This window comes from Macaca mulatta, chromosome 2, assembly GCF_049350105.2.
Source record: "Macaca mulatta isolate MMU2019108-1 chromosome 2, T2T-MMU8v2.0, whole genome shotgun sequence".
Taxonomy (NCBI): Eukaryota; Metazoa; Chordata; class Mammalia; order Primates; family Cercopithecidae; genus Macaca; species Macaca mulatta.
Genome location: NC_133407.1, coordinates 162,109,347 through 162,136,762, shown reverse-complemented (window position 1 = coordinate 162,136,762; position 27,416 = coordinate 162,109,347). Strand labels below are relative to the sequence as shown.

At 40.9% G+C, this 27,416-nt stretch overlaps 2 protein-coding genes and 1 pseudogene across 29 annotated transcripts in view; all 3 read right to left on the bottom strand.

Annotated features, from left to right (window-relative positions):
- The window catches only part of HCLS1 (hematopoietic cell-specific Lyn substrate 1), a 30,021-nt gene extending 19,403 nt beyond the window's left edge, over window positions 1–10,618 (bottom strand). Inside the window, exons 1-4 of one of the 2 annotated variants that reach the window (XM_077990836.1) lie at window positions 10,507–10,590; window positions 8,899–8,982; window positions 7,944–8,027; window positions 6,952–7,025 (exon numbers count right to left, since the gene is read on the bottom strand). In XM_077990836.1, the coding sequence (XP_077846962.1) occupies window positions 6,952–7,025; window positions 7,944–8,027; window positions 8,899–8,961 (221 nt within the window). In that variant the 5' untranslated portion in view covers window positions 8,962–8,982; window positions 10,507–10,590. 2 annotated transcript variants of the gene reach the window in all.
- Window positions 4,919–5,049, bottom strand: LOC114676672 (U4 spliceosomal RNA; annotated as a pseudogene).
- Window positions 10,619–13,791: 3,173 nt separating the features above from the next.
- Window positions 13,792–27,416, bottom strand: part of GOLGB1 (golgin B1) — an 88,266-nt gene continuing 74,641 nt past the window's right edge. For 24 of the 27 annotated variants that reach the window (XM_077993827.1, XM_077993833.1, XM_077993835.1 and 21 more), the window contains 7 exons: window positions 26,150–26,315; window positions 25,752–25,889; window positions 18,864–19,022; window positions 17,738–17,835; window positions 17,160–17,294; window positions 14,615–14,720; window positions 13,792–14,299 (listed from right to left, as the gene is read on the bottom strand). In XM_077993827.1, coding sequence (XP_077849953.1) covers window positions 14,165–14,299; window positions 14,615–14,720; window positions 17,160–17,294; window positions 17,738–17,835; window positions 18,864–19,022; window positions 25,752–25,889; window positions 26,150–26,315 — 937 coding nt within the window. In that variant the 3' untranslated portion in view covers window positions 13,792–14,164. The remainder of the gene's footprint in view (window positions 14,300–14,614; window positions 14,721–17,159; window positions 17,295–17,737; window positions 17,836–18,863; window positions 19,023–25,751; window positions 25,890–26,149; window positions 26,316–27,416) is intronic. The other 3 variants (XM_015129981.3, XM_015129984.3, XM_015129988.3) reach the window with 1 other exon arrangement.

Sequence of the window (27,416 nt, the reverse complement as noted above, 5' to 3'; positions counted from 1 at the left end):
GTAGGTGAATATTTCTCAGACACATAAAGCATTAGCCCCATAATTTTTTTTTTCAATAAATTAGACTTCATCAGGATTAAGATCTTTTGCTCTTAAAAAGATGCCATTAATAAAATGAAAAAGCAGCCAGGTGCAGTGGCTCATGCCTGTAATCTTAGCACTTTGGGAGGTCAAGGCAGGTGGATCACAAGGTCAGGAGCTCAAGACTAGCCTGGCCAATATGGTGAAACCCCATCTCTACAAAAATTACAAAAATTAGCTGGGCATGGTGGCAGCTGCCTGTAGGCTGAGCTACTGGGGAGGCTGAAGCAGCAGAATCGCTTGAAGCCAGGAGGCAGAGGTTGCAGTGAGCTGAGATCATGTCACTGCACTCCAGCCTTGGCGACAGAGCAAGACTCTCTCTCAATAAATAAATAAATAAACAAATAAAGTGAAAAAGCAAGTTACATTCTTGGAGAATACACTTGTAAAACACATATTTCACAAAAGACTTACATCCAGAATATATGAAGAACTTTCAGCAACTTAATAAAAAGACAAACAACTCACTTTAAAAGTGATAAAAAGATGTGAACAGATATAAAATGGCAAATGAAAATATACTCAATAAAACTGGTCACCAAAGAAATTCAAATTAAAATCACCACATACTTAAAAGAGTGGTTAAGTTTGTTGTTGTTGTTATTTTGTTTTGTTTGTCTTTTAGAGAAGTTCTCAGTCTGTCACCCAGGCTGGAGTGCAGTGGGGCAAACATGGCTCACTGCAGCCTCAACCTCCTGGGCTCAAGTGCTTCTCCTGCCTCTCAGCCTCCCGAATAGCTCAGACCACAGGTGAGCATCCCCACACCCAGCCAATTTTTAATTTTTTTGTAGACACAGAATCTCTCCACGTTGTCCAGATGGTCTTGAACTCCTGGGCTCAATTCATGCGCCTGCCTTGGCCTCCCAAAGTGCTGGGGTTACAGGCATGAGCCACTGCACCCAGCTAAATTTAAAAATACTAACAATGGCAAATGTTGACAAAAATGTGGAGCATCTGAAACCCATACATTACTGGTAGGAATGAGAGAGGGTAAATTCCCTTTGAAAAAGAGTTTGAGTCTCTCTTATACCTGATGTAAATGACGAGTTGATGGGTGCTGACGAGTTGATGGCTGTAGCACACCAACATGGCACAAGTATACATATGTAACAAACCTGCATGTTATGCACATGTACCCTAGAACTCAAAGTATAATAATAAAAAAAAAAAAAAAGAGTTTGAGTCTCTCAAAAAGTTAAACATACACTTATTATATGACTCAGCAATTCTACTTCTGGCAATTTCCCAAGAGAAATAAGGATATGTCAACAAAAAGATTTGTATCCAAATGCCCATGACAGTTTCATTTGTAATAGATCCAAATTGTCAATAATCCAAATGTCTATCGACAGGATAATGAATAATCATACTGTGACATATCCATACAATGGGACACTACTTGACAATATAAAAGAACAAAAGACTTATATACACAACACCATGGACAAATCTGGAAAACATTATGCTGAAAGAAGACAACACAAAACAATACATTCTATATTATTCTGTTTGCATGAAATTCTATGCCAGACAAAACTAATCTATAGTGACAAAAAGATCAGTGTTTATGGGGTGTATTGACTGCAAAGAGGTGCAGGGAAATTTTCATGGTAATAGATATATTCTGTATCTTGATTGCATTGGTGGTTATATATATAGGTGGCTGTATTATATATATATAGTCAAAACTCATTGAACTATTTGCTTATAATGATTAGGTATCAATAAAGTTAATTTCTGGCTGGGCGTGGTGGCTTACACCTCTAATCCCAGTACTGTGGGAGGCCGAGGCAGGCGGATCACTTGAGGTCAGGAGTTCGAGACCAGCCTGGCCAACATGGTGAAACCCTGTCTCTACTAAAAATACACAAATTAGCTGGGCAAGGTGGCACATGCCTGTAATCCCAGCTACTCAGGAAGCTGAGGTAGGAGAATTACTTGAAGCCGGGAGGCAGAGGCAGAGGTTTCAGTGAGCTGAGATTGCACCACTGCACTCCAGTCTGGATGATAGAGCGAAACTCCATCTCAAAAAAAAAAAAAAAAAGTTAATTTTTGAAAAATAATAAAGTGAAGAAAACATTAAATGAAAGAGACTTTGGGCACTCATAAAGAGGTTTGTTTATTAAGTGATTGTAGTATTATTAAAGCCAACTTATCAAGTACTTTGTCACTGTAAACAGAATAGCAAGCAGCCTTAGGGAATGGCAATAGCTTAGCTCTTGGGAATTTGCATTTTATTTCAACAAGAGAATTATGGACATGACAATATTATGTTTATTAGACAAAAACAATATAATGGTTAAGATTTCAGCCCATGGAGTCAGACTGAGCCAAATTCAAATTACTACAGGTTGAGTTTCCCTCATCCCAAACGCTTGGGACTAGAAGTGTTTTGGATTCAGAATTTTTTCAGATTTTGGAATATTTGCATATACATAATGAGATGTCTTAGGGACTAGACCCATGTGTAAACAGGAATTTCATTTATATGTCATATACACTATATTAAGAAAGGTATTAAAGAAGACCAAAATAAATGGAGGTAACTTTATTTTTCCCTTGGGGACGCCGAAAAACCTGTGTTGTGCACCTGTATTTTGACTGCAACCCATCACATGTAGTCAGGTGTGGAATTTTCTACTTGTGGTATCATGTGGGCTTTCAAACATTTCGGATTTTGGAACATTTTAGATTTTCAATTTTTGAATTAGGGATGCTCAACCTGTATCTCTGTATCATTGGACAAATTGCTAAACATTAATATATCCATTCACTTTTCTGTGAAATCAGGATGCCAACGTCATCTATGATATAGGGTTGTTTTTAAAAAGTACTGTGTTTTGCATGACATATAATAGCTTAATAAAGGTTGGTCATTATTCTTAAGTTACAGCCATGGCTCTTCCCAGTACCCCTGTAAGGTAAACAGGGATGGTACTATAATCTCCAGTCACTGCTGGAAATCAAAATAGGATGGTAAAATATTATTACTCTCCTCAGCATCATGAGCCCTTTTACAGCAGAGCTGGAATCAGTCCGTAGAGCTCCAGAATTCTATTTCAATACTCTTGGTATTACACCATTCTTTATTTCCACTTGCTGTAAAATGTCAGGGCACAAGAAAGAGGACAGGGTCACTGAGGCAGACATCCTATGGTTATAGCTCAGTAAAGATTTAATCTAAAGGCCAGACAGGTTCCACGAAGTGCTGAAAGATTATTCCAGAGTGGTGCCACTAAATGTGTGGTCCACAAGCTGAACTGTTTCTGTTTCACAGGGAAATAAGAATAAAAATTGAGAATATGTGTTTAGAAACTTTTATAGCAATTTGACATAGTGATTTTATTCTCTTTCTTTTTTAGAAATGAGGTCTCACTATGTTGCTCAGGCTGGAGTGCAATGGCTACTCACAAATACAATCCCACTACTGATCAGTACTGGAGTTTTGACCTGCCCCATTTCTGACCTGGGCCAGTTCACCCCTTCTTAGGCAACCTATGGTCCCCGACTCCTGGGAGGTGGGAGGTCACTATGTTGATTCAGAATTTATTGTGGAGACCCAATCAGCATAAAGCACTATAGCCCAGAACTACTGGACTCAAGTGATCCTCCTGCCTCAGCCTCCTGAGTAGCTGGGTCTATAGGCACAGACTAGCATGCCTGACAACATCGTGATTTTATATCTATTGAATTTAAAAATACAAACTGTGTTTGTATTGTCTATGTTATTTTTAACCATTTATTTTTCCAGAAACTCAATTTTATTTTATTTTACAAAAGTTTCAGTCTGTGACAGGTTTGAAAATAAACAGACTGGTCAAGGGAAAAGACATCCTTGAGTCTTGAGAATGAATGGACAAGAGTGGAGAAAAGAAGGTGGAGAGAAGGGTGATAGTTCTTGAAAACCAGGCAGTTCCTTTACAGAATGGATAAGGGACGCATAGGACCATTTGAATTATTCACTGAATTACCAAATTACTACCCAAACTAAATTTATTCAAGCAGACCTAAAAAGAGACATCACGCTGTGGGGAAGATAGTTAAGATTAGTAAGAACTACAACCACTTCCTTTTCCTGCTTTTAGTCGTCTCAGCTCTACAGCTACTGTTTTGTTTTGTTTCGTTTTGTTTTTGTTGTTGTTGTTTTCATTTTGGGATCTGTCAGTGTTAGAATCTACAACTACTGTTCTCCTCTCCAATTTCCCCCTCTTTTCCAAGGACCATGGTGATTCCCATCAGATGTTAAAGACTGGCTTAGCCCACACTAACCACGGGGAATCCCCAAATAGTGGAAACTTACTACTGGAAAGTCCTCTAGAGGTCTTTTTGATCCAGATGGGCAAAATGAGAATCAGAGAGGAAAAGGGACTTGTCTAAGGCCACCTGGCCTGTTACCAGTAGATACCAGGCTTTTACTCCTTGATAACCTGGGTAAATGGGAGATGAGAGAGCTTTTTTTGTCAATACCTCCATCATTTATTCTATCAGATATTCAGTTAGGTTAACAAGGAAATGTGCAGGGTCACCATGTTGTACAACTCCAGGGAGCACCAGTCAGGGTGATCTGTATACAGGAGTTGTGCAATACAACAGTACAGGTAGACACCACTTAGGAGAAAAGAGGGCTGTTGTCTGTTTACATGTTCGTTAGATTTTAGAAAGGAAATCTGATTAAACTAACCTATGTTAACAGGAAACAAAAATAACATCACTGAGCTGCTCAGAAGTTCTAAGTACTGCATTAGACATTGGCTATCCCATTGAATTCTCACTACACATCTTCTGGGTGGCTACTTTTTTTTACATTATTTCATTTTTTTATTAGGGTTGCTATTTTTTTTTTTTTTTTTTGCCAATGCCTACTATATTGCAAGTTGTCATGGTGGAGTGTTGGGAAAAGTTTTCAATTAGCAATAATCACACCTCAGATAAACCTCATTGGCTACAATACCACCACTGTGCAAAGCTAGAGTTGCTATTCTTATCCCTGTTTGATAAATAAGCTAAGGTTCAAAAAAGTTATGTGACTAAGTTCACATTGCTAAGAGTGGCAGAGTTAGGAATTGAATCTAAATCTATCTGATATCCAAATTCAAGCTCTTTCCGTAAGATTATGGCAGGAATTTAGGAGACTTCCTTAAAATATTGTACTCCTACCTCCTATATATGAAACAGGCACTGGGAGAAAAAAGGTACGAAGTATGCAGCCTCATCTGGACAATTCCCAGAATACTAGCACTGAGTGGCTTTTATTTAGAAAAGGAAAAGGGTCCTTTTTTTTTTTTTTTTTGATATATGAGTCTATAGAGGGGTATCACAGAAACTTCCTGAATGACCCTGTTCCATTGTTTCAATCTTTTTCCAGAATGGCATGGTTTAAGAATAATATTCATTATAGGTACTTAATTAAAACATTTATTTATTTATTTATTTATTTATTTATTTATTTATTTATCGAGACTGAGTCTCGCTCTATTGCCCTGGCTGGAGTGCAGTGGCGTGATCTCAGCTCACAGCAACCTGTGTCTCCTGGGTTCAAGAGACTCTTGTGCTTCGGCCTCCTGAGTAGCTGGGATTACAGGCGCCCACCACCACGCCTGGCTAATTTTTGTATTTTTAGTAGAGACAGAGTTTCATCATGTTGGCCAGGCTGGTCTTGAACTCCTGACCTCAAGTGATCTGCTTGCCTTGGCCTACCAAAGTTCTGGGATTACAAGCATGAGCCACAACGCCTGGCCGAAATCATTTATTTCTGATTAAACAATGTGGTACTGTCATCCAGTTGTATAAACTTGTGCCAGGCTTTCACAGTGTGTTGCTTGTGCAATGTGGTCATCCACTGACACTTTTTAAAATCTAGAGGTAAAAACACTGCTCTTAGGGTGTGGTGGGGGGAGTTAAAAATGGAGCTTAAGACTTTATTAATCATGCCATTTTGTGTGTAGTTGTTGAATGCTTGCTCGTTACACTATTTATTGTGTCTACCTTGCTACTAATGTTTGACATTCTGATACTATCCAAAGCAGATGGTCCTGGTTAGATGATCCTGAATAATCCATGGAAGAGAGGAGGGGATCTCTCAGCCTGAATATATGACATATCCCACAGAAACCCCTGGATATGTCTGTAAGTTCCTTTTATCTTCTGGTATCAGAGGGTTTTGTTTGTTTGTTTGTTTCTGGTAAGATGCAAATGGGGCTATAATCTTAAAGATTCCTGAACATCATTGCCAAAATAGTTTTCATCAACAGGTTTTTCAAGTGTTATATTTCTTCATATTACCATGCATGGCTTCCAACTTCTGTCAAATAGCTAAGTACAAATCTGTATTTTAAAAGTTATTTGGGCCAGGTATGGGAGCTGAAGTGGCCTCTTTTTATAGCATTTATTCTGAGTTCTTCACCTTGACATTTTACTGAATTATTCTTAGTCCATCTGAAGGAAGTCACCCTGAATTCTAAATACACATTTATATTTATCTGAAGAGATAGACAGGAGATAGATGACTGCCAGGTAAATAGATAGAGAGGACCTTAGTATTTGGGCCACTTCCTCTCTGAATCTCTCATGCGTTACTAAAGGAAGGGAGGCAGTTAATCCAATAGACCCCCACTTAGGGAAATAGCAGAGTTGTTAGGTATAAAAGACAGATAATAGCGTTGAGGAGGATAAGAGGAGAGACGTAAAATAGAAGTACACAATGACACACAAGCTACACACAGGAACAGACTCTAGAAAAAACCAAACACAGTAATACATAGACATGAACTACCCTATCCTTTTCCTCCCTCACCTTCCCCCAAGTCCCTGAGTTTTCTTTGGGCTCTTCCCATAACCCCCTTCCTTTTCCCCAGTCCTTTTGGCACTTACTTGATGTGTTCTGTGCGTCCAGAGCCCTCGATGGTCTTGGCTCCCCACCGCTGCTCCTTCTCAGAGATGTCATTCTGCAAATGACAGCACTCAGTAATATGTGACGGCAAGAAATGTGCCACATTGAGAAGGGCCACACAACTGATACATGCCCCCCATGTCCCCTGTGTCCACTGCCGCCTTCAGTCTGGGTCTTTACTCACATCCCCTCTATGTTTATCCCATCCTGACCCCATGTAAGAATTAAACTGGTGAGGCCGGGCATGGTGGCTTATGCCTGTAATCCTAGCATTTTAGGAGGCCGAGGCGGGTGGATCTCTTGAGGTCAAGAGTTCAAGACTAACTTGGCCAACATGATGAAACCCCATCTCTACCAAAAAAAATACAAAAATTAGCCAGGTGTGGTGGCGTGCACCTGTAGTCCCAGCTACAGGGACTACTCGGGAGGCTGAGGTAGGAGAATCGCTTGAACCTGGGCGACAGAGGTTGCAGTGAGCTGAGACTGCACCTCTGCACTCCAGCCTGGGTGACAGAGTGAGACTTGTCTCATAAAGCAAACAAACAAATAAAAAACACAAAGAATTAAACTAGTGAGCTCTGAAACCTCCATTCTTCCTCTGCATACTTCATGCCTACCCCATCTGGTCTCCTACAGCTTTTCAATCCCCCAGTTACACATGTCCAGCTTGAATCCTGGGTCATGGGCCTGGGGAGACCCAGGTTCACCTGCTTCTCAATTTCAGTATAGCCTGCCATCGCCTGTCAATCACACTGTCAAACTCACCCACGCCTGTCTCCTTTCATCCCTGATACCAGGTATCGTGCATGCCCCACAGGCGACAGCCAACTGTCCTACCAATTAGTCCCAGTAAGAGGGCTGTCTCAGTCCCAGAAGGCCCTTTTCCAAGCATCCTCAAAGGTCACAGAGTTGCCCAGATGCCCTCGCCACCCCACTCTCTGCAATATTCAAGCAAAGCTACTTCCAAACTCACCACAAAGTCAGGATCTGTGTCCCAATCATCACCCTGGGTCTCCACGGAAACAGACACATCATGGCCCACTACAGACTTCCACATCTGAGAGTGACAGGAGATGGGAATAATTAGGGACAAAAAAGGATCAAGAGGAGGGAAAATAGGAATGTTGAAGTCAAAATATAGAAGCCCAATATTTCCTGCCATTTTTTTTCTTAGAAGAAAATAGAAAATGAAGCAAAGCAAATGGGAGTTGTAGGAAGGCTTTTCTGCTCAGTTACAAGAGGAGAGATAGGGCTTTATTCAAGACAAACCAATGTGGCCTGGGCCCGCTTGGAGCTAGAGAGAAGTTGCCATGGGTGTGGGTAACACTAGGTAACCTGTAAGTCAAAATTGCTGGAATTGTTCACTTGTGTCCCGAGGCCAGCCAGGCAGTGGCTGAAGGTGGTTGGCAATGAGGGGTGCTATAATATCCCTAGAATTATGGCCTCATTTCACTCAGGTTTCTATATACGATTCCTTTGTCACTGTTGAAATACCAATTGGTTCAGTTTCTCACAAGTGAACATCTACGTCTCTCTTTACAACCTGCTGAACTATACTGAGAATTTTTCCAGCCTCTTGTCCAAGTGGTGTCCCACCTTCACCCTGAGACTGGTCACTTCACAGCTGCATAAGGTCAGTAGGGACAGTTGGCTGACATTTCCACACTGAAGAATGCATGGGAAAGCATTATTTGCTGGGAATAAGTCAGTTATTACTCAATTTTTAAAAAATGGTTCAATTATATTTCTAAAGAAAAGTAGTTCAAAAAATAGCATGTTTTCAAGTTGACAATTTATCATAGAAAAGAAAAAAGAATCATATATAATAAATCTTATTTTGAACATTAAGAGGTATTCAGTTTTTATCAACTAAATAAATGTTGCAGAAATATTTAGAGAACACTAGCTTGGAAGGGTGCCAAACTTACTCTGCTAGAGCATCCCCAGTGTTCTAGTCGGCCTTCTGGACTGTGCAGAAGGAAGAGCAGCATGGTTGCTCTGCATCTGTGGATCTTGGTGTGAAGAAGTAACAACAGACAATGCTCATCTGCTATGGTCGCTACTGAGACTTCTTGACCCTGGCACGACTTGCTAGCTGGCAACCCTTCCCTCCTCAGACACCTCATCCCATTGGATACCTTCTTCATGCTCTCCATTGTCTCCAAAGAGTTCCTTTACAACTACTCCTCGGGTTCTCCTGTCTCCACCTAGGCCTTCAGATTCTCCAGTTTTCTATTTCCACTTGAAAACTCCATCTTCTCCATTGAGCAACCCCTTAAAAACCAGCCCAGGGGAAGCCTGGGGTAAATCAGTTAAAGAGATGCTAAGGGGACACTGGGCAGATATTGACTGAGTCAGCCGTGAGTCACGGCTGAAAGCAGCTCGGCTTTCCCTGACGCGGGTGGAGACAGCAAAACAAGACTTAGAATCTTGCATCCTTACTACCCCTCTACTTCTCATCCCCTGGCTCCTGGGCTGCTGTGCAACAAAAGGACTGTCACACACAAAACTGGAATGGAGAAGTTTCTGAAATAGTCATGAGCAATAAGGAAGCAATGAGGACTGATGGTCCCATCCTCTTTCCTGTGGCTCCTCTGAGGCCTCAGCCTGACTCTCCCATTCACCCATTTTTGAAATAAAGAGTTTCCGAAATAGAGACAATTTATCTAATATCCTTGACCTATTGACCAGAAACCAGAAAGGTAAGAAGTGCTATCTAGAGGTGAGAACCAGAGAGTAATCTGGTGAGGCCTTGTTGCGATGCTGACCTCCTGCATCAAAGTACACGGACTGGGAGTCAGAAGCCCTGGCTGTCACCCCAGCTCTGTGACTAAGCCTCTGAGAGACCATCACAAGGGCATCAACAGAGTAGGTACTCATTTGCCAGGTATGAGACCAGGCGATTAATAAATACCAACTTGAATAATTTGCCAAATCAGCAATTATCTCTGATTTCCCCAGTGGAAAATAATGAAGGGGTTAACCTAGCTAATCTGTAACGTCTCCTTGATTTCTGACATTCGGGGATTCTGTGATCTACAATCACAGAAACTAGCCCCAGCAGAACCATCATGCCTTCTCTTGGGCTCCATCAGCACTTGGTACTCAGTGCTACTTTACATCAGTGACTACTTCCTTATCTGTTACATTTCCTATGTGGGTTTGTTTCCCTGAGACCATATGCTCTTCAAGGGCAGACACTGTTTTCTTCTCCTGTGGTCCTCCTCCCAACTCAGTACCTAGGGGAGACATGCCTTAGACTGGGTTGTAGATTGTCAGCAGAAACCAGGCAACACTTTGCTTGACGTTTGTGCTAGATGGCTCCTGAATCATTTGCCTTGAGTTTAAGTCCCTCCCTTCTGTTTCTATCTCCAGATGCTGATTTGCTACAACCACTCACAACCAGGCCTTCTGGCCATAAAAGGATAAAAGCCTACTAGTGGTGACCTTGCCCATCACCAAGGACTAAGAGCCAGGTAGGTTCCTCCTCAACAATTACTGTGTTTCCCGACTGTCCCATGGCTCAGAGTACCCACCTCCACCTGTGCGAGCCTCTGTTCTAAGCGCCCGGCTCCTTGCGTCCACACCGACTCCCTCTCTGGCTGCTGCCACTTCGGAGTGAGAAACTGAGCTGCTGCTTCAGTTCCGTATTCAGGTTTTCGTCATTTCCTGCCACCCCATCCTCACAGCTACTTCCTGAAATTTGAGTCAGTTCCTTCTGCTTTAGACACTTAAATTTTAAAAGGATTAAATGTTTCTGTGCCTGGTCTTTTTGCAAGGTTTTGACAATGGGGGTCATAGGGCAGTCATAGAAAATGCTGCTTTGACTCTGACTTTGTAATCTAGTGAGAGAAACAAACATTCAACCAGAAAACATATTAGAGAATTCCATAGAACAGCACTGTATCCTAAATAGGGTGGCAGTTACGTTTGAGACTGTAAAGGAATTCAGAGCATTTGGTATGGGATGTATTCATCAAGAAAGGCTTTATGGGAGAAGTCATTTATATGTGGATTTTGAAGCATGAGACTTAAAAAGAAACTCACCCCTATATTACCCACGGCACTTAAAAGTGGAGTTTTCATATAGATGTTCAAATAAACATCGACCAGTTGAATGCCAGAAGGAATAACTCATAAGGGAAAAGGCAAGACATGGAAGGAGAAAGTTTCCTAGCTTGTTTGGGGCACTGTGGAGTCTGAGCTAACAAACTAAAGATTTGGCTCCAGATATTAGGAAGAATTCTGAAAGAACCAGGTGCTGGTCAGCTGATGGAAGGTCTTTGTGGCCTCCTGTTTCAATGCGTGTCAAGACTTGCTGCCCCTCCCTTCCCTCTTGAAGTCAGACGTGCTGAGGTGACTTGTTTTGGCCAGTGACAGATGCCACTTTCTGGCGGAGACTGTAAGACCACTGCAAGCTTTGCTATGCTCTTTCACCACTGCCCAAGGCAACCTGCAATTCTCCATGTTGGCTCCTCCAGCAGACTGAGTCCCTGAGTGAGAAAGAACACAAGTGGAGCCCCATCTACCATGTGAGGGAATTGGAGTCTTTCACTAAATAGTCCTTTGTTTTGGCTACTGCGAATTTGAGGGTGTCTGTTATTGTATCTGACCTAGCCTCTCCTAATCTTGATTGTCTGTGGACTTCTTGATTTGTTCACAACGGTGCATTCTCCAAGGAGTTTAAGCAGGACTAGATGAAACTGGCCCATGATACAGGCACTTTTCTGCATTAGGAATATGAAGCCTCTGTCACTTCCAAATCTAAGGATTCTATGCCTGGGGGAGCTTTATTTATCCCTCCTACTTTATTACCTATTTATTGTGATGGTACCGAAGTTATAAGGAAGAGTACATTTGTAGAAGGGAAAATAGTCTTGTAAAATCACTTGGAATCCTCATGTAGTGTCAAAATACGAATTAGACTATATACTGTGACACACCATCCAGGTACATAGTTCTCTGGAGAAACTAGAAATTAATCAGAGATGACACCAAGAAGCCCCATCTTTCTTTAGCAAATGTCACAAGTTCATTACTGATGAGGTAGTGAGGTGTATCACACAGAAATAGAACGGGCCTTGAAATCAGATAGACTTGGTACAATTAAACCATTTACTGTACTTTGAGAAAGTGAGCTAGCTTCTCTCAAGCAGCAACTTAATATAAAAAACCGTAATAGCTGGTCACGGTGGCTCCCGCCTCTAATCCCAGTACTTTGGGAGGCCAAGACGGGTGGATCACAAGGTCAGGAGTTTGAGACTAGCCTGGCCAACGTAGTAAAACCATCTCTACTAAAAGTACAAAAATTAGCCAGGCATGGTGGCAGGCACCTGTAATCCCAGCAACTTGGGAGGCTGAGGCAGGAGAATCGCTTGAAACTGGAAGGCAGAGGTTGCAGTGAGTCAAGATCGTGCCACTGCACTCCAGCCTCAGCGGAAGAGTGAAACTCGGTCTCAAAACACAAAACAAAACAAAACAAAACATAATGCCCATCTAACCTGCTACATGCTATTAAGCTTCTCTTCTCCCATTCCCACCCAGAGGGATCCCTAGGGGTCTAATGTTTTCACTATGTGCTAGACAAGAGTTCTAGGACCATGCATGGACCTGCATCAATTTCATGCCCTAAGGCCCAGCTTATTTGATTCAGTATTAGGATAGATTTTCCTCACTGCATTCATCACCTGGGGTCTAGCAGCTAAGGCTGGAAGAATGCCTGCAGCTGTCACTGATATTGGCCAGTGAGAAGAAAGCCTGAATATGTAGAGCTTTCTACCCTGTAACCATTTCTGGCTACCTCCTTCCCTACTTCTCTTACCCACCTTCCACCCCGCCAGCATGCAAACACAGGTACTGAAGCACCTGTGCACATATCCATTCACTCACACATACACACACACACACACAAACTCTTCATTCTGAAAATAATTTTATTATTTTACAGTTGTTCAGGAAACTTCCCAGGATGTTGTGACCAAGATTTAATCACCACGGTAGATTTAGAGCAGATCGGTCAGCCCACTGGTCTTCTCTCTTCTTTAGGGAGAGAATAGGCAGTGAACACATCATGTATACAGTAGGGAGAAAATAACCAACTGGTAGGATGGGGGAGGGGAGGGGAGGCAGGGAATAGGCACAAATGGAATTCAATCCTGGCTGTCCTTCTCAGGTCTGTCTATATTTAATTTTATCTTCCCTATATTCTCCTTCCATTGCCACAGAGGACAGAGACAATGGGGCTGAGAAACTGTAATAACTCTCACTAACAGCAAAGTAGTTTAGTACTTCAAGAGGCCAGGAGTTGCAGTGTGGTGTTAGACCAGTCAGACTCCTGGCTGAGAGTCAATGCCTACTACTGGCTCCCAGTGGCCCCTGGGCACTGTCTCAGGGCCCACATTCCAGGAATATCCAGATATTCCTGGAACGACAAGAATTGGAACCCTGCTGTCCATAGATGCTTCTCCCTGCCCTTTGGTGAAAGGAAAGACTTGGGCCACTTAATACCTTAGTATACATGTGATCAAGGGCAAAAGCAAGGGGATTCTATCCTTATAGTCTAGGACCAGAAATTCTCCCTCCAATTATATCTGAAATTGGCAGGGAAGAAGATGCTGTCCTCCCACGTGATCTAATAGCTAAAACCCCTAGGGAGTTCCTTCAGCTCTCACCACCGTATTCTGCAAGAGACCTAAATCAGACGTCCTATGAGGTGATGTGTTCATTTCCCTGAACTTTGTTTATGGCAGAGCCACCTTCCCCCTGAAACAGGAGAAAATACAGGCAAATGAGGCAAAGAAAGTTATCAATCAAAATGATACTGAACTTCAGATTATTAGGTTTATTGAAACCATCCTCTTGGCTTAGCTGACATTCCTCAGTATCTTTTACAGGACCACAAAAGATCAGGGTCCTGCAAAATCTCAACAAATATTAGGCTCAACAAACCAACTGTGATTCTCAGATTAAGCAGAAGTGTTCAGGCCCAGGGCAGTAGAAGAAAGCAGACTCGCCAGTCCCTGCAGCTCCAACCTGTCCTCGTATCCACCTCTGTTTTTGCAGGCACTTTCCGTGGAGAGTTGGAGAGAAGACCTGTAAATGGGAAGACTGTTCCACTGGAATTGATAGTTCTGATGTTAGAGGTGAGAGAATTCCAAGTTCTGAGGCGAGTGGTCCAAAGAGTAACAACTAAGTCTATAGATGGCCCGTAAAACACAGAATGAGCAGGACATGAATCATTAGAAAGTAGACGGCTGCTAGAAGTGGCACTCGGGTCCGTGAATGACAGAGTGAACGCAGGACTCGCTTCCATCCAATGCCACTCCGGGTCTGAAAGAAAAATGTGAAAGTCAGAGAGTTTTCACCCTATAGGGCTACGCTGCTTTCCCTCCTAGTAGTCTTGCACTTAAGCAAAGCTGACCCAACCACTGTAGAAAGGGGTATCCTGAGAGGAAAGTTGCCTCAGAGTCAACAACTTGGCAAATTCCACCAGGTTCTTCTAATCTTCCCCACCCTTCCAGCCTTAGACTCATCAGCTGTTCAGTGGCTGGACTTCCACATTCCTTCTCCTCAGCTCCTTGCCCCCAATGCAGCCAGCCCTGTCTGATAGTAGAACACCCTCTCTTTATCCTTTTTCCTTCTTACCCTTCGACAACTGTTGCTTGTAAGATCTATTAACAGTGCCTGCTCCTGAGTGCCACAGGAGCCAATGATAGGAGTCCGGGAAGAGTCCCATTCACTGTGCTCTAACCTGAGTTGAGGAAAAAAAGAGGCATAGCATTGGTTCATAGCATAAGAGGCTGATCAGGCCAAGTCTTCCCAGTCATCCTGCCACACAATGCAGCATAGGAGGAGACTTGTAGCAAAAGCTGCTCCCACAGACATAACCCGATGCAAGGGTGGTACCAGCAGATACGTTCCTTCAGCAGCAGCAAAATGTGATGATAACTATCAGGAATTGACTGCCTACTTACTGTGTATCAGGCTCTAGGCTGGGTGCTTTACATACATTTAATCCTCAGGTTTTGGGGTTGGTCTTATTATCTTCAAAGTGCTAAGGCTTACAGAGGTTAAATTACTTGCCCACGGCGGCACAGCCAGTAAGCAGTAGAGCCAGAATTTAATACCCAGCTTTGTCTTTCAAGCCTCACGCTCTTCTTTCCACCACACACCTGACTTGGAGAAACTCATTATATATTTTTTTCTTTTATTAAAGGCTAATAGGCAAAAGCATCCAAGGAAGATTTCTGTGGGGTTTTAAAAATTAAATTGAACTAAAAACATTAAATTGAATTGGCAGTCTCTACTGCCTTCTGGCTCATTTTTTGCTGATTTGCTTATTTAATACTGGAACTTCTCCATTTAATGAAGAGGCTGTCATTACTCACTCAATGGTTATGTCAAACGAACAAAGGAGCTGCATGTAACAGCACATTTGATCAAGCATTTGCCTACAGGGATGAACTTTTTCATTGGGGTAGGGAGGATGAAACCCTTTCCTCCATTCTTCGTGCTTTCTCCTTATGAAAGGATATCCATTAGTTTAATACTCTTGGGATCTCTGCAGGACACATTCTTTTCTCCAGGAGAGAATACCTTAATCCAATTTGTGAGTCTAGAAAGAGAAACTGAGCATGCACAGCCTAGCTCCTTCTTTCCTGCTTCCCTCCTGAGAGCCAGGCTGACTAAAGAATACACCTTCTGTGTCTATTCCCCCATGCAATAAGCTTTTCAGAAGCAGCTTTGATCTGGAACAGCATGGTCTGTTACCATGGAGGTCAGTCTGTCAATGTAGGCTAGGCTGAGGAAGGAAGTCTGTAGGTATTGATGAGGAAGATAATATTGGCTGCCTTTATACTGGAAGGCCACTGAGTTCCACCTACTCTATAGAGTACATGTGAGATTCTAATGTTACAATGGTAGTACCTGGACTAGGTAGGCAGCCCTTAATTAGCTATCCCAATTTCCATTCCGCATCAGGGCTAAAGAGGGAATTGTGGCTTGAATTAGTATGGCTTGCCCACAGGCTCAAGAATCATCATCCCACACATGCAGTCTCAGCTGGTTTGGGTCAGGTTAGTTACACAAGAGGGAGATCAACCTCCCCATTGGCCAGGTTTCACCGGTCTAAACAATTCCATAGCAAGTGGAAGACAAACAGTCATGGGGCCACAGGCCTGAAAACGCTCGGCAGAGATGGCAAGACACCACACAAGGCATTTAAGCAAAGCTGGCCCACCCTCGAAGCTGCATATCAAGGCCTGAATAGGTGATGAAAATTAAGAGGTTGTGAATATGTTGGATTGGAAAGAAAGGTATCTCAAGTAAGACCTACTCAATGGGGCTGTCACCTCTGCCACATAAACTTTGCAAGAAGGCATTAATATCAGAAATGTCATTCTCTGAGGAAAGTGATCATATACATAGGTGGCTTTCTCCCAAAATATAATCAAAGTGCCTGCTTTTAACGATATTTTCCATGGAAAGGGACTTCCAGCAGCAAAACACTTGTAGCAACTCTCTATCCTCTCATGCATAGTGATTCTTTTGATGAATTGAGAATAAGGAACGAGGGATGTGTAGCTCTGCCCTTCTGAGTTACACTTGGAGCAAACTGCTCATAGGAAGCACAGTTCGCTCTGTTACTCCAATGCTCTAGTTTGGCAAGAGCAGGATTTTCTGTGAAGGAGGTCTACCTTGGCCCAACATTGTCTGTGACTAGGAGGGAAAGTTCAGGGTTAGGAAGTGCATTTGCCAACAAATAGAAAAGCCACATTCTTTTAACATCATTTTTAAAGCAGTCTTTTAATCTCTCAATCTTTTAATCTTTTAAAAAAGATTTCAATAGATTCAGATCTCAGGTAGAAAATGAAGTTGTCACTTACCTGGTCCTCTAGAAAACCCAACACCTACCTCATATAGTTATTGCTGGGATGAAATAAGATATCTTTCAATAATGGTAGATATCATTATTATTCTCTAAGAACAACTGCTTTAGAAAACACTGACTCTCCTACACTCCCAAAAGTACAGTGTTCTCTTGGGTGCCCACAATGTTGGTAAACTCATTGCAGCAACTACCTCAAGATGAGAAAAAGATCTTAAGAAATCCTGAGTCTGGCAGGAAATGTACACGAGTATGATCAGAAAGGATCGGAAGGGAACAGAGGCGATATCCCTCAGCCTTTACCGTCTGATCTGCTCCTCGGCCAGAGAGAGAGCATTCTCGGCAGCCACTCTTTGGTCTCGTTCTTCTTCCAGCAGCTTCCTTAATTCATTCACTTCCTGTCTGGTGTTGCACAGCTGCTGCTGAGCTTCAGAAAAGCTTCAGGATGAAAGGAAAACAAAGAGTATCACTAGATGCAGAACACAGTTGCTAATACAAGGGATTCAAAGTCTTCATAAGGTTGTAAAGCAAGAAAATTCATAGAAGCCTGTCTGAACACGGTATTTTAAAAGCAAAGTTGTAGAAGGATTAAATGAAGCTGCAGAAAATACCTAAAGAAATTTCAGGAACTGATTATCTTTCATTTTACTATCATAGAATCGTTAGTGGTGTGTGTGTGTGTGTTGGTGTTGCTCTTTTTGTTTTACAAACTTTTCACACACAAATGTTAGTTATTATTGTTACTATTTGATCCTCACATCACTTCTGTGAAGCTAATAAGACATATTAACTCCATATAAAAGACTCCAGTTAAATCTAGATTACTGCCTAATTTCTGGACTCTAGTGTATGCTCCAGGGTTGAGAGAGCCACTCCCCTACCTTTGCTGCGGCTCCCTTAGTTCCTCAGGATCACTCTTTCTGTGAACTCCATTCTTTTCCTGGGGAGCTCCTGGAGCAACATCTATATTTAGTGGCCCCTGGAAGAAGAATAAGCTTAGTAATTCAGTGACGAAAGCTCTTAAGAAAGTGTACTCGAGCAAAATGAGAGCTCGTTTACAGAGGATTATCCCCGCTTATAATTCTCAAGTCCAAATTTAGAAGTCAGAAGCTTCTGCTCTAGCAGATTACTCACCTACATAAAACTCTCGTCTTGATTAGATTTTTCTCCCAGATTCTCATTCTTGAATTTCTCCTCTTAAAAGTAAAGTCTGGGCCGAGCACCGCGGCTCACGCCTGTAATCCCAGCACTTTGGGAGGCCGAGGCGGGTGGATCACAAGGTCAGGAGTTCAAGACCAGCCTGGCCAAGATGGCGAAACCCTGTCTCTACTAAAAATACAAAAAAATTAGCCAGGTGTGGTGGCAGGCGCCTGTAATCCCAGCAACTCGGGAGGCTGAGGCAGAGAACTGCTTGAACCCGGGAGGCGGAGGTTGCAGTGAGCCGAGATCGTGCCACTGCACTCCAGCCTGGGTGACAGAGCGAGACTCCGTCTTAAAAAAAAAAAAAGTTAAGTCTGCTGTGGATGTTTATGGATTTTCCAGATGCCACTTTGATCCTTCCCTTGCTCGCCAGCCCCTCCCAAACCCCTTCTCCTCCTCCGTATCCTATATGTCTTCATACTAATTCTCAGGCTCCTCCAACTTCAATGCTGCACTCCTCTCCCTGGCTGTCAACAGTGCTGCCTGTTTCGTTTCTCAGGTCCGAAGTTTCCTACAATTTTCTTATTGCTTAAAGCAAAATCAATACTTCCTCTGTTTCAGAGTACCAAAAGTCTCAGTCATCGCTGTTTCCTACTCATGTTTTGATTTCTCTCCCACCATCTCACTGATCTTTTTTCTTCTAATTGCTTCACTGTAATTTTTCTCAGACCTTATTCCCATGTCAATTAACTCTTTCTTCTCTCTCATTTTCTTCCCTGACACCTAATTACATTAACTTCTTCCGTAACTTCTTCCATACTTCCACCACTTACACTAAATGTCATCACACTTTTCCCAGTCTCTCACCTTCTCCTTACTCACCGCCTGCAGCTCTTGAACCTGCTTCTCCAAGACTGCACAGTGATTTAAAAGGTCACCATAGTGCTGCTGGTTCTCACGAAGACTCTGACTGGTATTGCAGAGCTGAATGGAAAGGGTGTTTTTCTCTTCCAGTAGCTGAGAGAACTGAAACAGAAGCGAGGATAAGCACCATCCTGCAGTACTATAAGCAGTGCTTAGGCGAACTGTTCTGAGTTTTCAGGATCGAATTTTCCTATGGAAGACCTTTGTTTCAGCAACAGCAACAATAGCACTTTGTGTTCCTTCAAAGTTGGAAAAAGCATAATTTTTTTTTTTTTTTTTTTTTTTTTACCAAGACAGAAAACAATTCTGGAGGAGTAGCAGAAAGGTTTTCTTGTTTTGTTTTGTTTTTTTAAAGGGTGCCCAGTACATTAACTGAAAAACCATGAAGCAGAAATCCATAAGCAATCTAATAAGATAGGCTATTCTGGGTACATAAGAGGGAGAAGGCAGTGCCTCAGGTCGAAGTTCACGCTACTAACAAATGACTATAATCTCCAGAACTCAATATGGCTGGAGAGAGCTGTCACCCCAAAATGTGTGCAATAATATGACTAGGCAGATTCTTCAGTACCATAAAGGGTTATAAGTTACTGAGAGAATAGAATAAAAAGTTATAAAATGTGGTAGAAGGGAGAAACAGAATAAATCCCAACATGTCTATGTGTATGTCAGAAACTGTATTGGGAGCATAGATTCTCCCAGGTAGAAACATTTCAGTCTCTTAAAGCAGAACTCTCCTCTACTGCATGACTAACAGGTCATCGTTCAGTCTTCCCTTGAACGTGTTCAGTGTTAGGGTGCCCACTACCTGACAAAGCAACCCGAACCATTTAAAAAACTGAAAATTCGTTTTTATATTGAATGAAAAATTTACCTATTGTAGCTTCTCCCCATTGATTTGAATTTGGTACTCTGGAACTACAATTCTCTCACTTGCAGGCTGTCAAGTTTTAAGTTTTAGTTGTGATTAGCCTCCAGGTACATTAATAACCACAGAGATGTCTCTCCAACTTATATACTGTAGGACCATGTACATTATATGAGAGGAACCCAGTATACCAGTTGCATGTTCAGTCTTTTCTTGATGATTCTTTTTTGTAAGTTTTTGTGAAAAAAAGTTGAAACAAACAATGTTTTAGAGGAGAGGCGTCAGTTTTCTAGAGACAACTGTGAGAAAGGGCATTTGATGCATATAAAAAATTAGAACAAGAGAATCCATACATACTTGTAAAAGTGCTCTGTTAGCTGAAAATTGCTCTTCGGATGTAGGGTTATTTTTTGTTTGTCATTCTGAACAGCAATGTTAGCTTACAAAGTACTTTCACTAGTATCATCTTATTTGAGACAGAGAAAGGATTTCTGTCCTTGTTTACAAATGGCTAGTAGATGTCAAACTAGGACTCAAGTGTGGTTCTTGATTCCAAGTCTAGAGCTCTATCTACTATCTGATGGTGTCCAATCTGACAGTCTAGCAATGAAAGTTAAGAAAATTATAGAATTTTGTTTTCATCCATCTCATGTTTTTACGTTTTTACGTTTCTAGCACATTTTTACATTATATACAAACATCCAACCAGCTGGTAGAAATGCAGTCATCCTTTATTACCTATGGGGTATTGGTTTCAGGACCACCCCTGGACTCCCAACTCCCAGTATACCAAAATTTAAGGGTTGCTCAAATCCCTTATATATAATGGCAGGGTATTTGCATATAACTTATATGCAACCTCCCATATACTTAAAATATTTTTAAATTCATGCATAATAGATGTACATATTTTCAGGATACATGCTACAATGTAATATATTCATATAATTTGTAAAGATCAAATCAGTGTATCTGGAATATCCATCACCTTAAGTATTTGTCTTTCCTTTATGCTAGAAGCATTTAAATTCTTCTCTTCTAGGTATTTTTAAATGTACAATCGATTGTGGTAAACTATAATCACCTATTGATTTACCTAACACTAGATCTTATTTCTTCTATCAAACCATGTATTTGTACACATTAATCAACTTCTCTTCATTCCCTCCTCTCCTTTATCCTTCCCAGCCTTTAGTAACTACCCAATGCACTCTCTACCTTCATGAAATTAACTTTTTTTTGCTCCCACACATGAGTGAGAATGTGATATTTGTCTTTCTGTTCTTGGCTTATTTCACTTAACATAATGTCCTCCAGGTCCATCCATGTTGCCATGAATGACAAAATTTCATACCTCTTTATAGCTAAATAATATTCCCTTGTGTATATATACCACATTTTTAATCTATGCATCTGTTGATGGGTACTTAGGTTGATTCTATATTTTGTTTTTTATGAATAGTGCTGCAATAAACATGGGAGTACAGATGTCTTTTTGATATATTGACTTCCTTTCTTTTAGATATGTGGGTTGCTGAATCATATGGTAGTTCTATTTTTTGCTTTTAGATATACCTCCATACTGTTCTCCACAGTGGCTGTACTAACTTACATTGCTAACAGTGTATGGGAGTTCCCCTTTCTCTGCATCCTTGCCAGCATCTGTTACTGCCTGTCTTTTTGATAAAAGCCATTTCAGCAGAGGTGAGATGATATCTCACTATTGCTTTGATTCACAATTCTCTGATGATTAGTGATGCTGAGTTTTGTTTTAATATCTGTTGGCCATTTGTATGTCTTCTTTTGAGAAATGTCTATTCAGATGTTTCGTCAATTTTTAAATTGAGTTATTTGTTTTCTTGCTATTTAATTGTTTGAGTCCCTTATATATTCTGGTTATTAATCCCTTGTTAGATGGGTAGTTTGCAAATGTTTTCTCTCATTTTGTGGATTGTCTCTTTACTCTGTTGATTGCTTCCTTTGCTGTACAGAGCCTTTTAGCTTGCTATAATCCTATTTGTCTGTTTTTGCCTTGGTTGCCTGTACTTTTCAGGTCTTACACAAAAAAGCCTTGACCAGATCCATGTGCTGAAGCATTTTCACAAGTTTTGTTCTAGTAGTTTCATAGTTTCAGATCTTAGAATTAAGTCTTTAATCCATTTTGATTTGATTTTTGTATGATGAGAGATAGGAGTCTAGTTTTATTTTTCTGCATATAGATATCCAGTTTCCCAGCACTATTTATTGGAGAGATTGTCCTTTCTCCAGCGTATGTTCTTGGTGCCTTTGTCAAGGATAAGTTGCCCCTAAATGCCTGGCTTTATACCTGGGTTTTTAATTGTTTCATTGGTGATCTGTGTGTTTGTTTTTATGCCCGTATCATGCTGATTAATCAGATAGTGTGATGCTTCCAGCTTTGTTTTGTGTGTGTGTGTGTTTTTTTAGATGGAGTCTCACTCTGTCACCCAGGCTGGAGTGCAGTGGTGCAATCTCGGCTCACTGTAACCTCCACCTTCCAGGTTCAAGCAATTCTCTGCCTCAGCATCCCAAGTATCTGGGATTACAGGCGCCCACCACCATGCCAAGATAATTTTTGTATTTTTAGTAGAGACGGGGTTTCACCATGTTGGCCAGGCTGGTCTTGAACTCCTGACCTCAGGTGATCCACCTGCCTCGGCTTCCCAAAGTGCTGGGATTACAGGCGTGAGCCACCACACTCGGCCCAGCTTTCTTCTTTTTAATCAAGATTGAGTTAGCTATTTAGGAGTTTTTGTGGTTACCTACACATTAAATTTTTTTTTCCATTTTTGTGAAGAATGTCATTGGTATTTTGATAGGGATTGCATTTAACCTGTAGATTGTTTTTTGTAGTACTGTCATTTTAATGTTATTAATTCTTCTAATCCATGAGCATGAAATATCTTCCCTTTTTTAGTGTCCTTTTCAATTTCTTTCAGTGTTTTATAAATCTTTCACTTCTTTGGTTAAATTGATTCCTAAGTATTTTAAATTCTTTGTAGCTATTGTAAATGGGATTGCTCTCTGTCTGTCTGTCTATCTATCTATCTAGATCTATCTATCTATCTATCTATCTATCTATCTATCTATCTATCTATTTTTGAAACACAGTCTCGCTTTGTCGCCCAGGCCGGAGTGCAGTGGTGCGATCTCAGCTATTGCAACCTCCGCCTCCCAGGTTCAAGTGATTCACATGCCTCAGCCACCCGAGTAGCTGGGATTACAGGTGTGCACCACCATGCCTGGCTAATTTTTGTATTTTTAGTAGAGAAGGGATTTCGCTATGTTGGCCAGACTGGTCTCAAACTCCTGGCCTCAAGTGATCTGCCCACCTTGGCCTCCCAAAGTGCAAAGATTACAGGCATGAGCCACCATGGCTGACTGGGATTGCTTTCTTGATTTCTTTTCCAGATTGTTTGCTGTTGGCATATATAAATGCAACTGGTGTTTGCCTGTTGATTTTGTATCCTGCAACTTTACTGAATTCGTTTATCAGTTCTAACAGTTTTTTGGATTCTTTCGGTTTTTCTAAGTATAAGGTCAGATCATCAGCAAAAAAGGCTAATTTGACCTCTTCTTTCCAATCTGGATGTGCTTTATTTTCTTTTGCCTAATTGCTCTAGCTAGGGTGTCTAGTAATATATTGAATAACAGTGGTGAAAGTGGGCATCCTTGTCTTATTCCAGATCTTAGAGGAAACGCCTTCAATCTTTCCCTGTTCAGTACAATGTTATCTGTGGCCTCCATATACTTTAAATAATCTCTAGATTACTTATAATACGTAACACAATGCAAATGCTATATAAATAGTTGTTATACTGTATTTTTAAAATTCATGTTTTTTTCCTGAATATTTTCAATCTACAGTTAATTAAATCTGTGAATGCAGAAACCACCAATATGAAGGGCCAACTATAAATATAAAACCTGAACATCTGACAAAAGAATTAGGGCAGTGGCTTAGAGAACAATCTATGCTGAGAGCCCATCTACTACAATCTCATTCTGGGGCCCAAGAAGCAATTCTCCTAGTTAGCTGGTGCTCATTCAGAGTGAGACTAAGCTCATGAGATTGTAAGCTTCATGAAGGAATATGTGTATCCTCAGTACCTAGCACACAGCCAGGCTCATGGAAGAAAAATAATAGTTATTAGTTTAATGGCTGAATAAGGCTAGGAATGAGGTGCCTTTCTTACAGATGAGTTCTAAAGGAAGAACTGTTTCTCACTCAGAATGACAGTGACCGATGCAGTGTTTCTCACACTTCAAGTGGAATTACATATCTCAATAAAGGTGTTAACACAACTTTATCACTTAGAACCCAGTATATAAATATACGTAGTTAAAACTAAAGTTTGTCAAAGACAGACAAATTCTTTATTATATATTACATACATGTTTTTACCTCATTTCTTTTTCTGTAAAAACACCAACTGCACTATTTGTAATAGCCCCAAACTGGAGAAGCCCAAATGTCCTTCAACAGAATAGAGATTGTGGTATATGCCTACAGTGCAATACTACACAGCATGAGAGTGGAAAAATGACACTATATGCAACGACATGGATGAATCTCACAAAATAAATGAAGCAATACAAAAGAGAAGGTATGACGCCATTTATATGTAGTTCTAAGTGGGTAGGAGTGAACAGAAGACACAGGGACTTCTGGAGTTCTGGTATGTTCTGATTCTAGATCTGGGTGCTGATTATATAGGCATCTTCACTTTGTGAAAATATATCATGATGTACTTATGATTTATTTACTTTTCTGTATGTTTTACTTCAATAAAACATTAAAAAATTTTTTAGTTGTTACCCACCAAAATGATTTCATCATTAATTAATGGTCCTGAATTTCAGTTTAAAACACTGTCCTAGACAGACAAATGCCCAGTGTGATTCAGAGTCTAATGTTTGGAGAGTAAATGTAACAGAGATGAGATGGGAGTTAGTTTACGAAAAAAAGAGACAGGCTAGAGCTGTAAAGGGTGGAACTTCCGGAAATAGCTGATTTGCTGGAAGGGGAACTGCATGGGAGCTGCTCTGGAGTCCCTTTGAAAACTCCCAGACAAATCTACCAATAAAGGGTCTGCAGTTTAACCAATTCATTTGGACCTGCAAACTTTAAAAACTGCAAATGTCTCCTCCAAGTTAATAGTGTAGTCTCTGATACTTCAGTGTCAATTAGTTGAATTTAACTACATTTAATAAGTACCTTCTATATATGCAGTCACTGTGCTTTTCCACATACATGATCACGTTTATCTCAGACTGACTTCCTCCTAACACCTCAGGCAAGTTACTTACCACTCCAGGGCCTTTTTCCTCATCTGTGAAAATAGCCTAGTGATCTTTATAATTTTTGGATCACAGATCCCTTGGTCAACTGATGAGTTCTTGTGATGAAAAGCTTATACACACACACTATTGTGCATACAATTTTTGGGCATTCTTGGCTCTCCTCAAAGCTAATCTCTGGACTTCTGATTCTGATTGATCTCTAAATATCTTGTAGTTCTATCATAGACTACTTAGCTGAGTTCCTCTCAACAGGGCAGAACTAGGGCAGGTGCCACTAAAAAATATTTTGAATAGCCAGGGAGCAACAGGAGGACAGTTCTTAAGAGGGTGGGGTAGGGAGTAGCCTCAGCATTAATACAAGTGATACAGGTCAGGGGGAAGGCTTCCCAAAGTAGTTGTCTTCTTCACTCTTACTCTCTGAATTTATCCAATCATTCCCAAGGACTCACCAAGGGCAAAGAACAAGAAATGGCCCTGTGTCCAGGGCTTTGGAATAAGCACCCAGGTCCTGAGAAAGGTGAAACTTGTGTACCCTAAGATATGCTACAGCTGGGACTCTATGCTGAATCAGCTTCTATTTGCCTTCCTGTTCCAGTCATGGAAAAAAGAAACTGAATTCCAGTCTAACAGGAAACACTTACCTTGCTGTTCAGTTGCTGAATTCTTAATTCCTTTTGGTGAATTTCCTTTAAGCTGTCATTGAGCTGGTTCCTGAGAAGTTCTGTCTCATAAATCAGATTTTGTGACCCATCTGGGGAAGCTGATGTCTCTGGGGATGCCTGCCAGGACACAAGCATTGATGAAATTCTCTCCTAAGATTGCTCATGCTTAATTCCTTCCCTCTAGAAATCCTGTCCGCCCCATAGGAAGTCATAAGGTGGCTTATGGGCACTTAAAAGTGGCAGATACTTAATTTGTAGTAAGTTGATGCTTTCTGGTTTAGTGCCTTTAAAAAAAAAAAAAAAAAACTTTCTCTGCAATCATTATCATTTGTTTAAAAATTTATCTCTGAGTAACAATCAGCATTGAAATTACTCACCTGTCTTTGGTATTGCACTTTGAGGGGCTGAGCCTGGGAGGAAGAAGACCTCAATTCCCTTATAAGATTCTGCAGATGACTGAGCTGCTGATCTTTATCTGAAATAGCCATAAGGTACTGTTCCTTCATTCTCCTCTCATGTATTTCCCAGGAACTCTTCTCCATCCTAGAAAAAACATGACACAATCACAGGTAAAAATATATGTGTAGCTGGGCATGGTAGCTCGCACCTGTAACCTCAGCACTTTGCTTATCTTCAAAGTTACTCAAATCTGGAAGGTAAAGAAAGAAAGGCTAAGAAAAAGGTAGAAAGAGAAAATGTGGAGAAAAAACAGAAATCTTTTTTTCTCTATCTCTTTTTCTCTTCCCCAAGGGTCAATTATATAAGGAAATAAGGAAAATAAATATCCTTTTAGATTGCCATTAGAGGAAATTTAAAGAAGAAAGGCTGCAGGAAATAAGCCTTTAGAGGCCTTTAGAGCTTTGCAGCTCTTCTTAGGTTTACACTAGTAGCTGAACACTTTAATATTTCTGTAGTTCTAGGTGATGTGGAGATAAAATTAGAGGATTAAGCGATGCTCTGACACGGTACCAGTCACCTTTGGAGGACCCTGAATTCAATGCTCAGCATTAAAGTGCATCTGAAGGACACAGCAAGCACCTAAACTTTTGATGATATATTAAGATTCTAACAGAATAAAGCTGGGGTGCTAATCCCTGAAGAAAAATGGAGGTCAAAATGGAGCAATTTATCTTTTCTCTTGAGATTCAATTTCGAAAAGAAGAAACAAATTTATATTTCTAGAGAGCAAAACTCAGTTGCTTTGCCTTTTTTTTTTTTTACTTGCTCTGCAATCATCATCATTTGTTTAAAGAAAAAAAAAATTGTTCTTGTATTATCTGGGGAAGCTGCCAACTCCATGCAATGAGCTTGATACATTTCACTTATAAGCAAGTCCATAAAGATGTTAAATATGAAAATCTTTTAGATGTAATTTTACTCCATAACATTTAAATCACTGAATTCTAAAAAGCATTTTGCTATATCAATGTTGCTTAAGGTTTAAAATCTTGGGTGTCTGAACATTAAGAACTCTCTTAGAGATGTTATGATATTTATACTATATTGACAGTTGTCATTCTAGTGGCCCCTTGTAAGCTGGATAGGAATTGAGACTCCAACTCATATTTTCTGTATTCATTTGCCTCTTGTCCTCTAACATTGGTGAGACAAAGCGGGTGCTGTGTGATCAGCAGCAATGTCCAA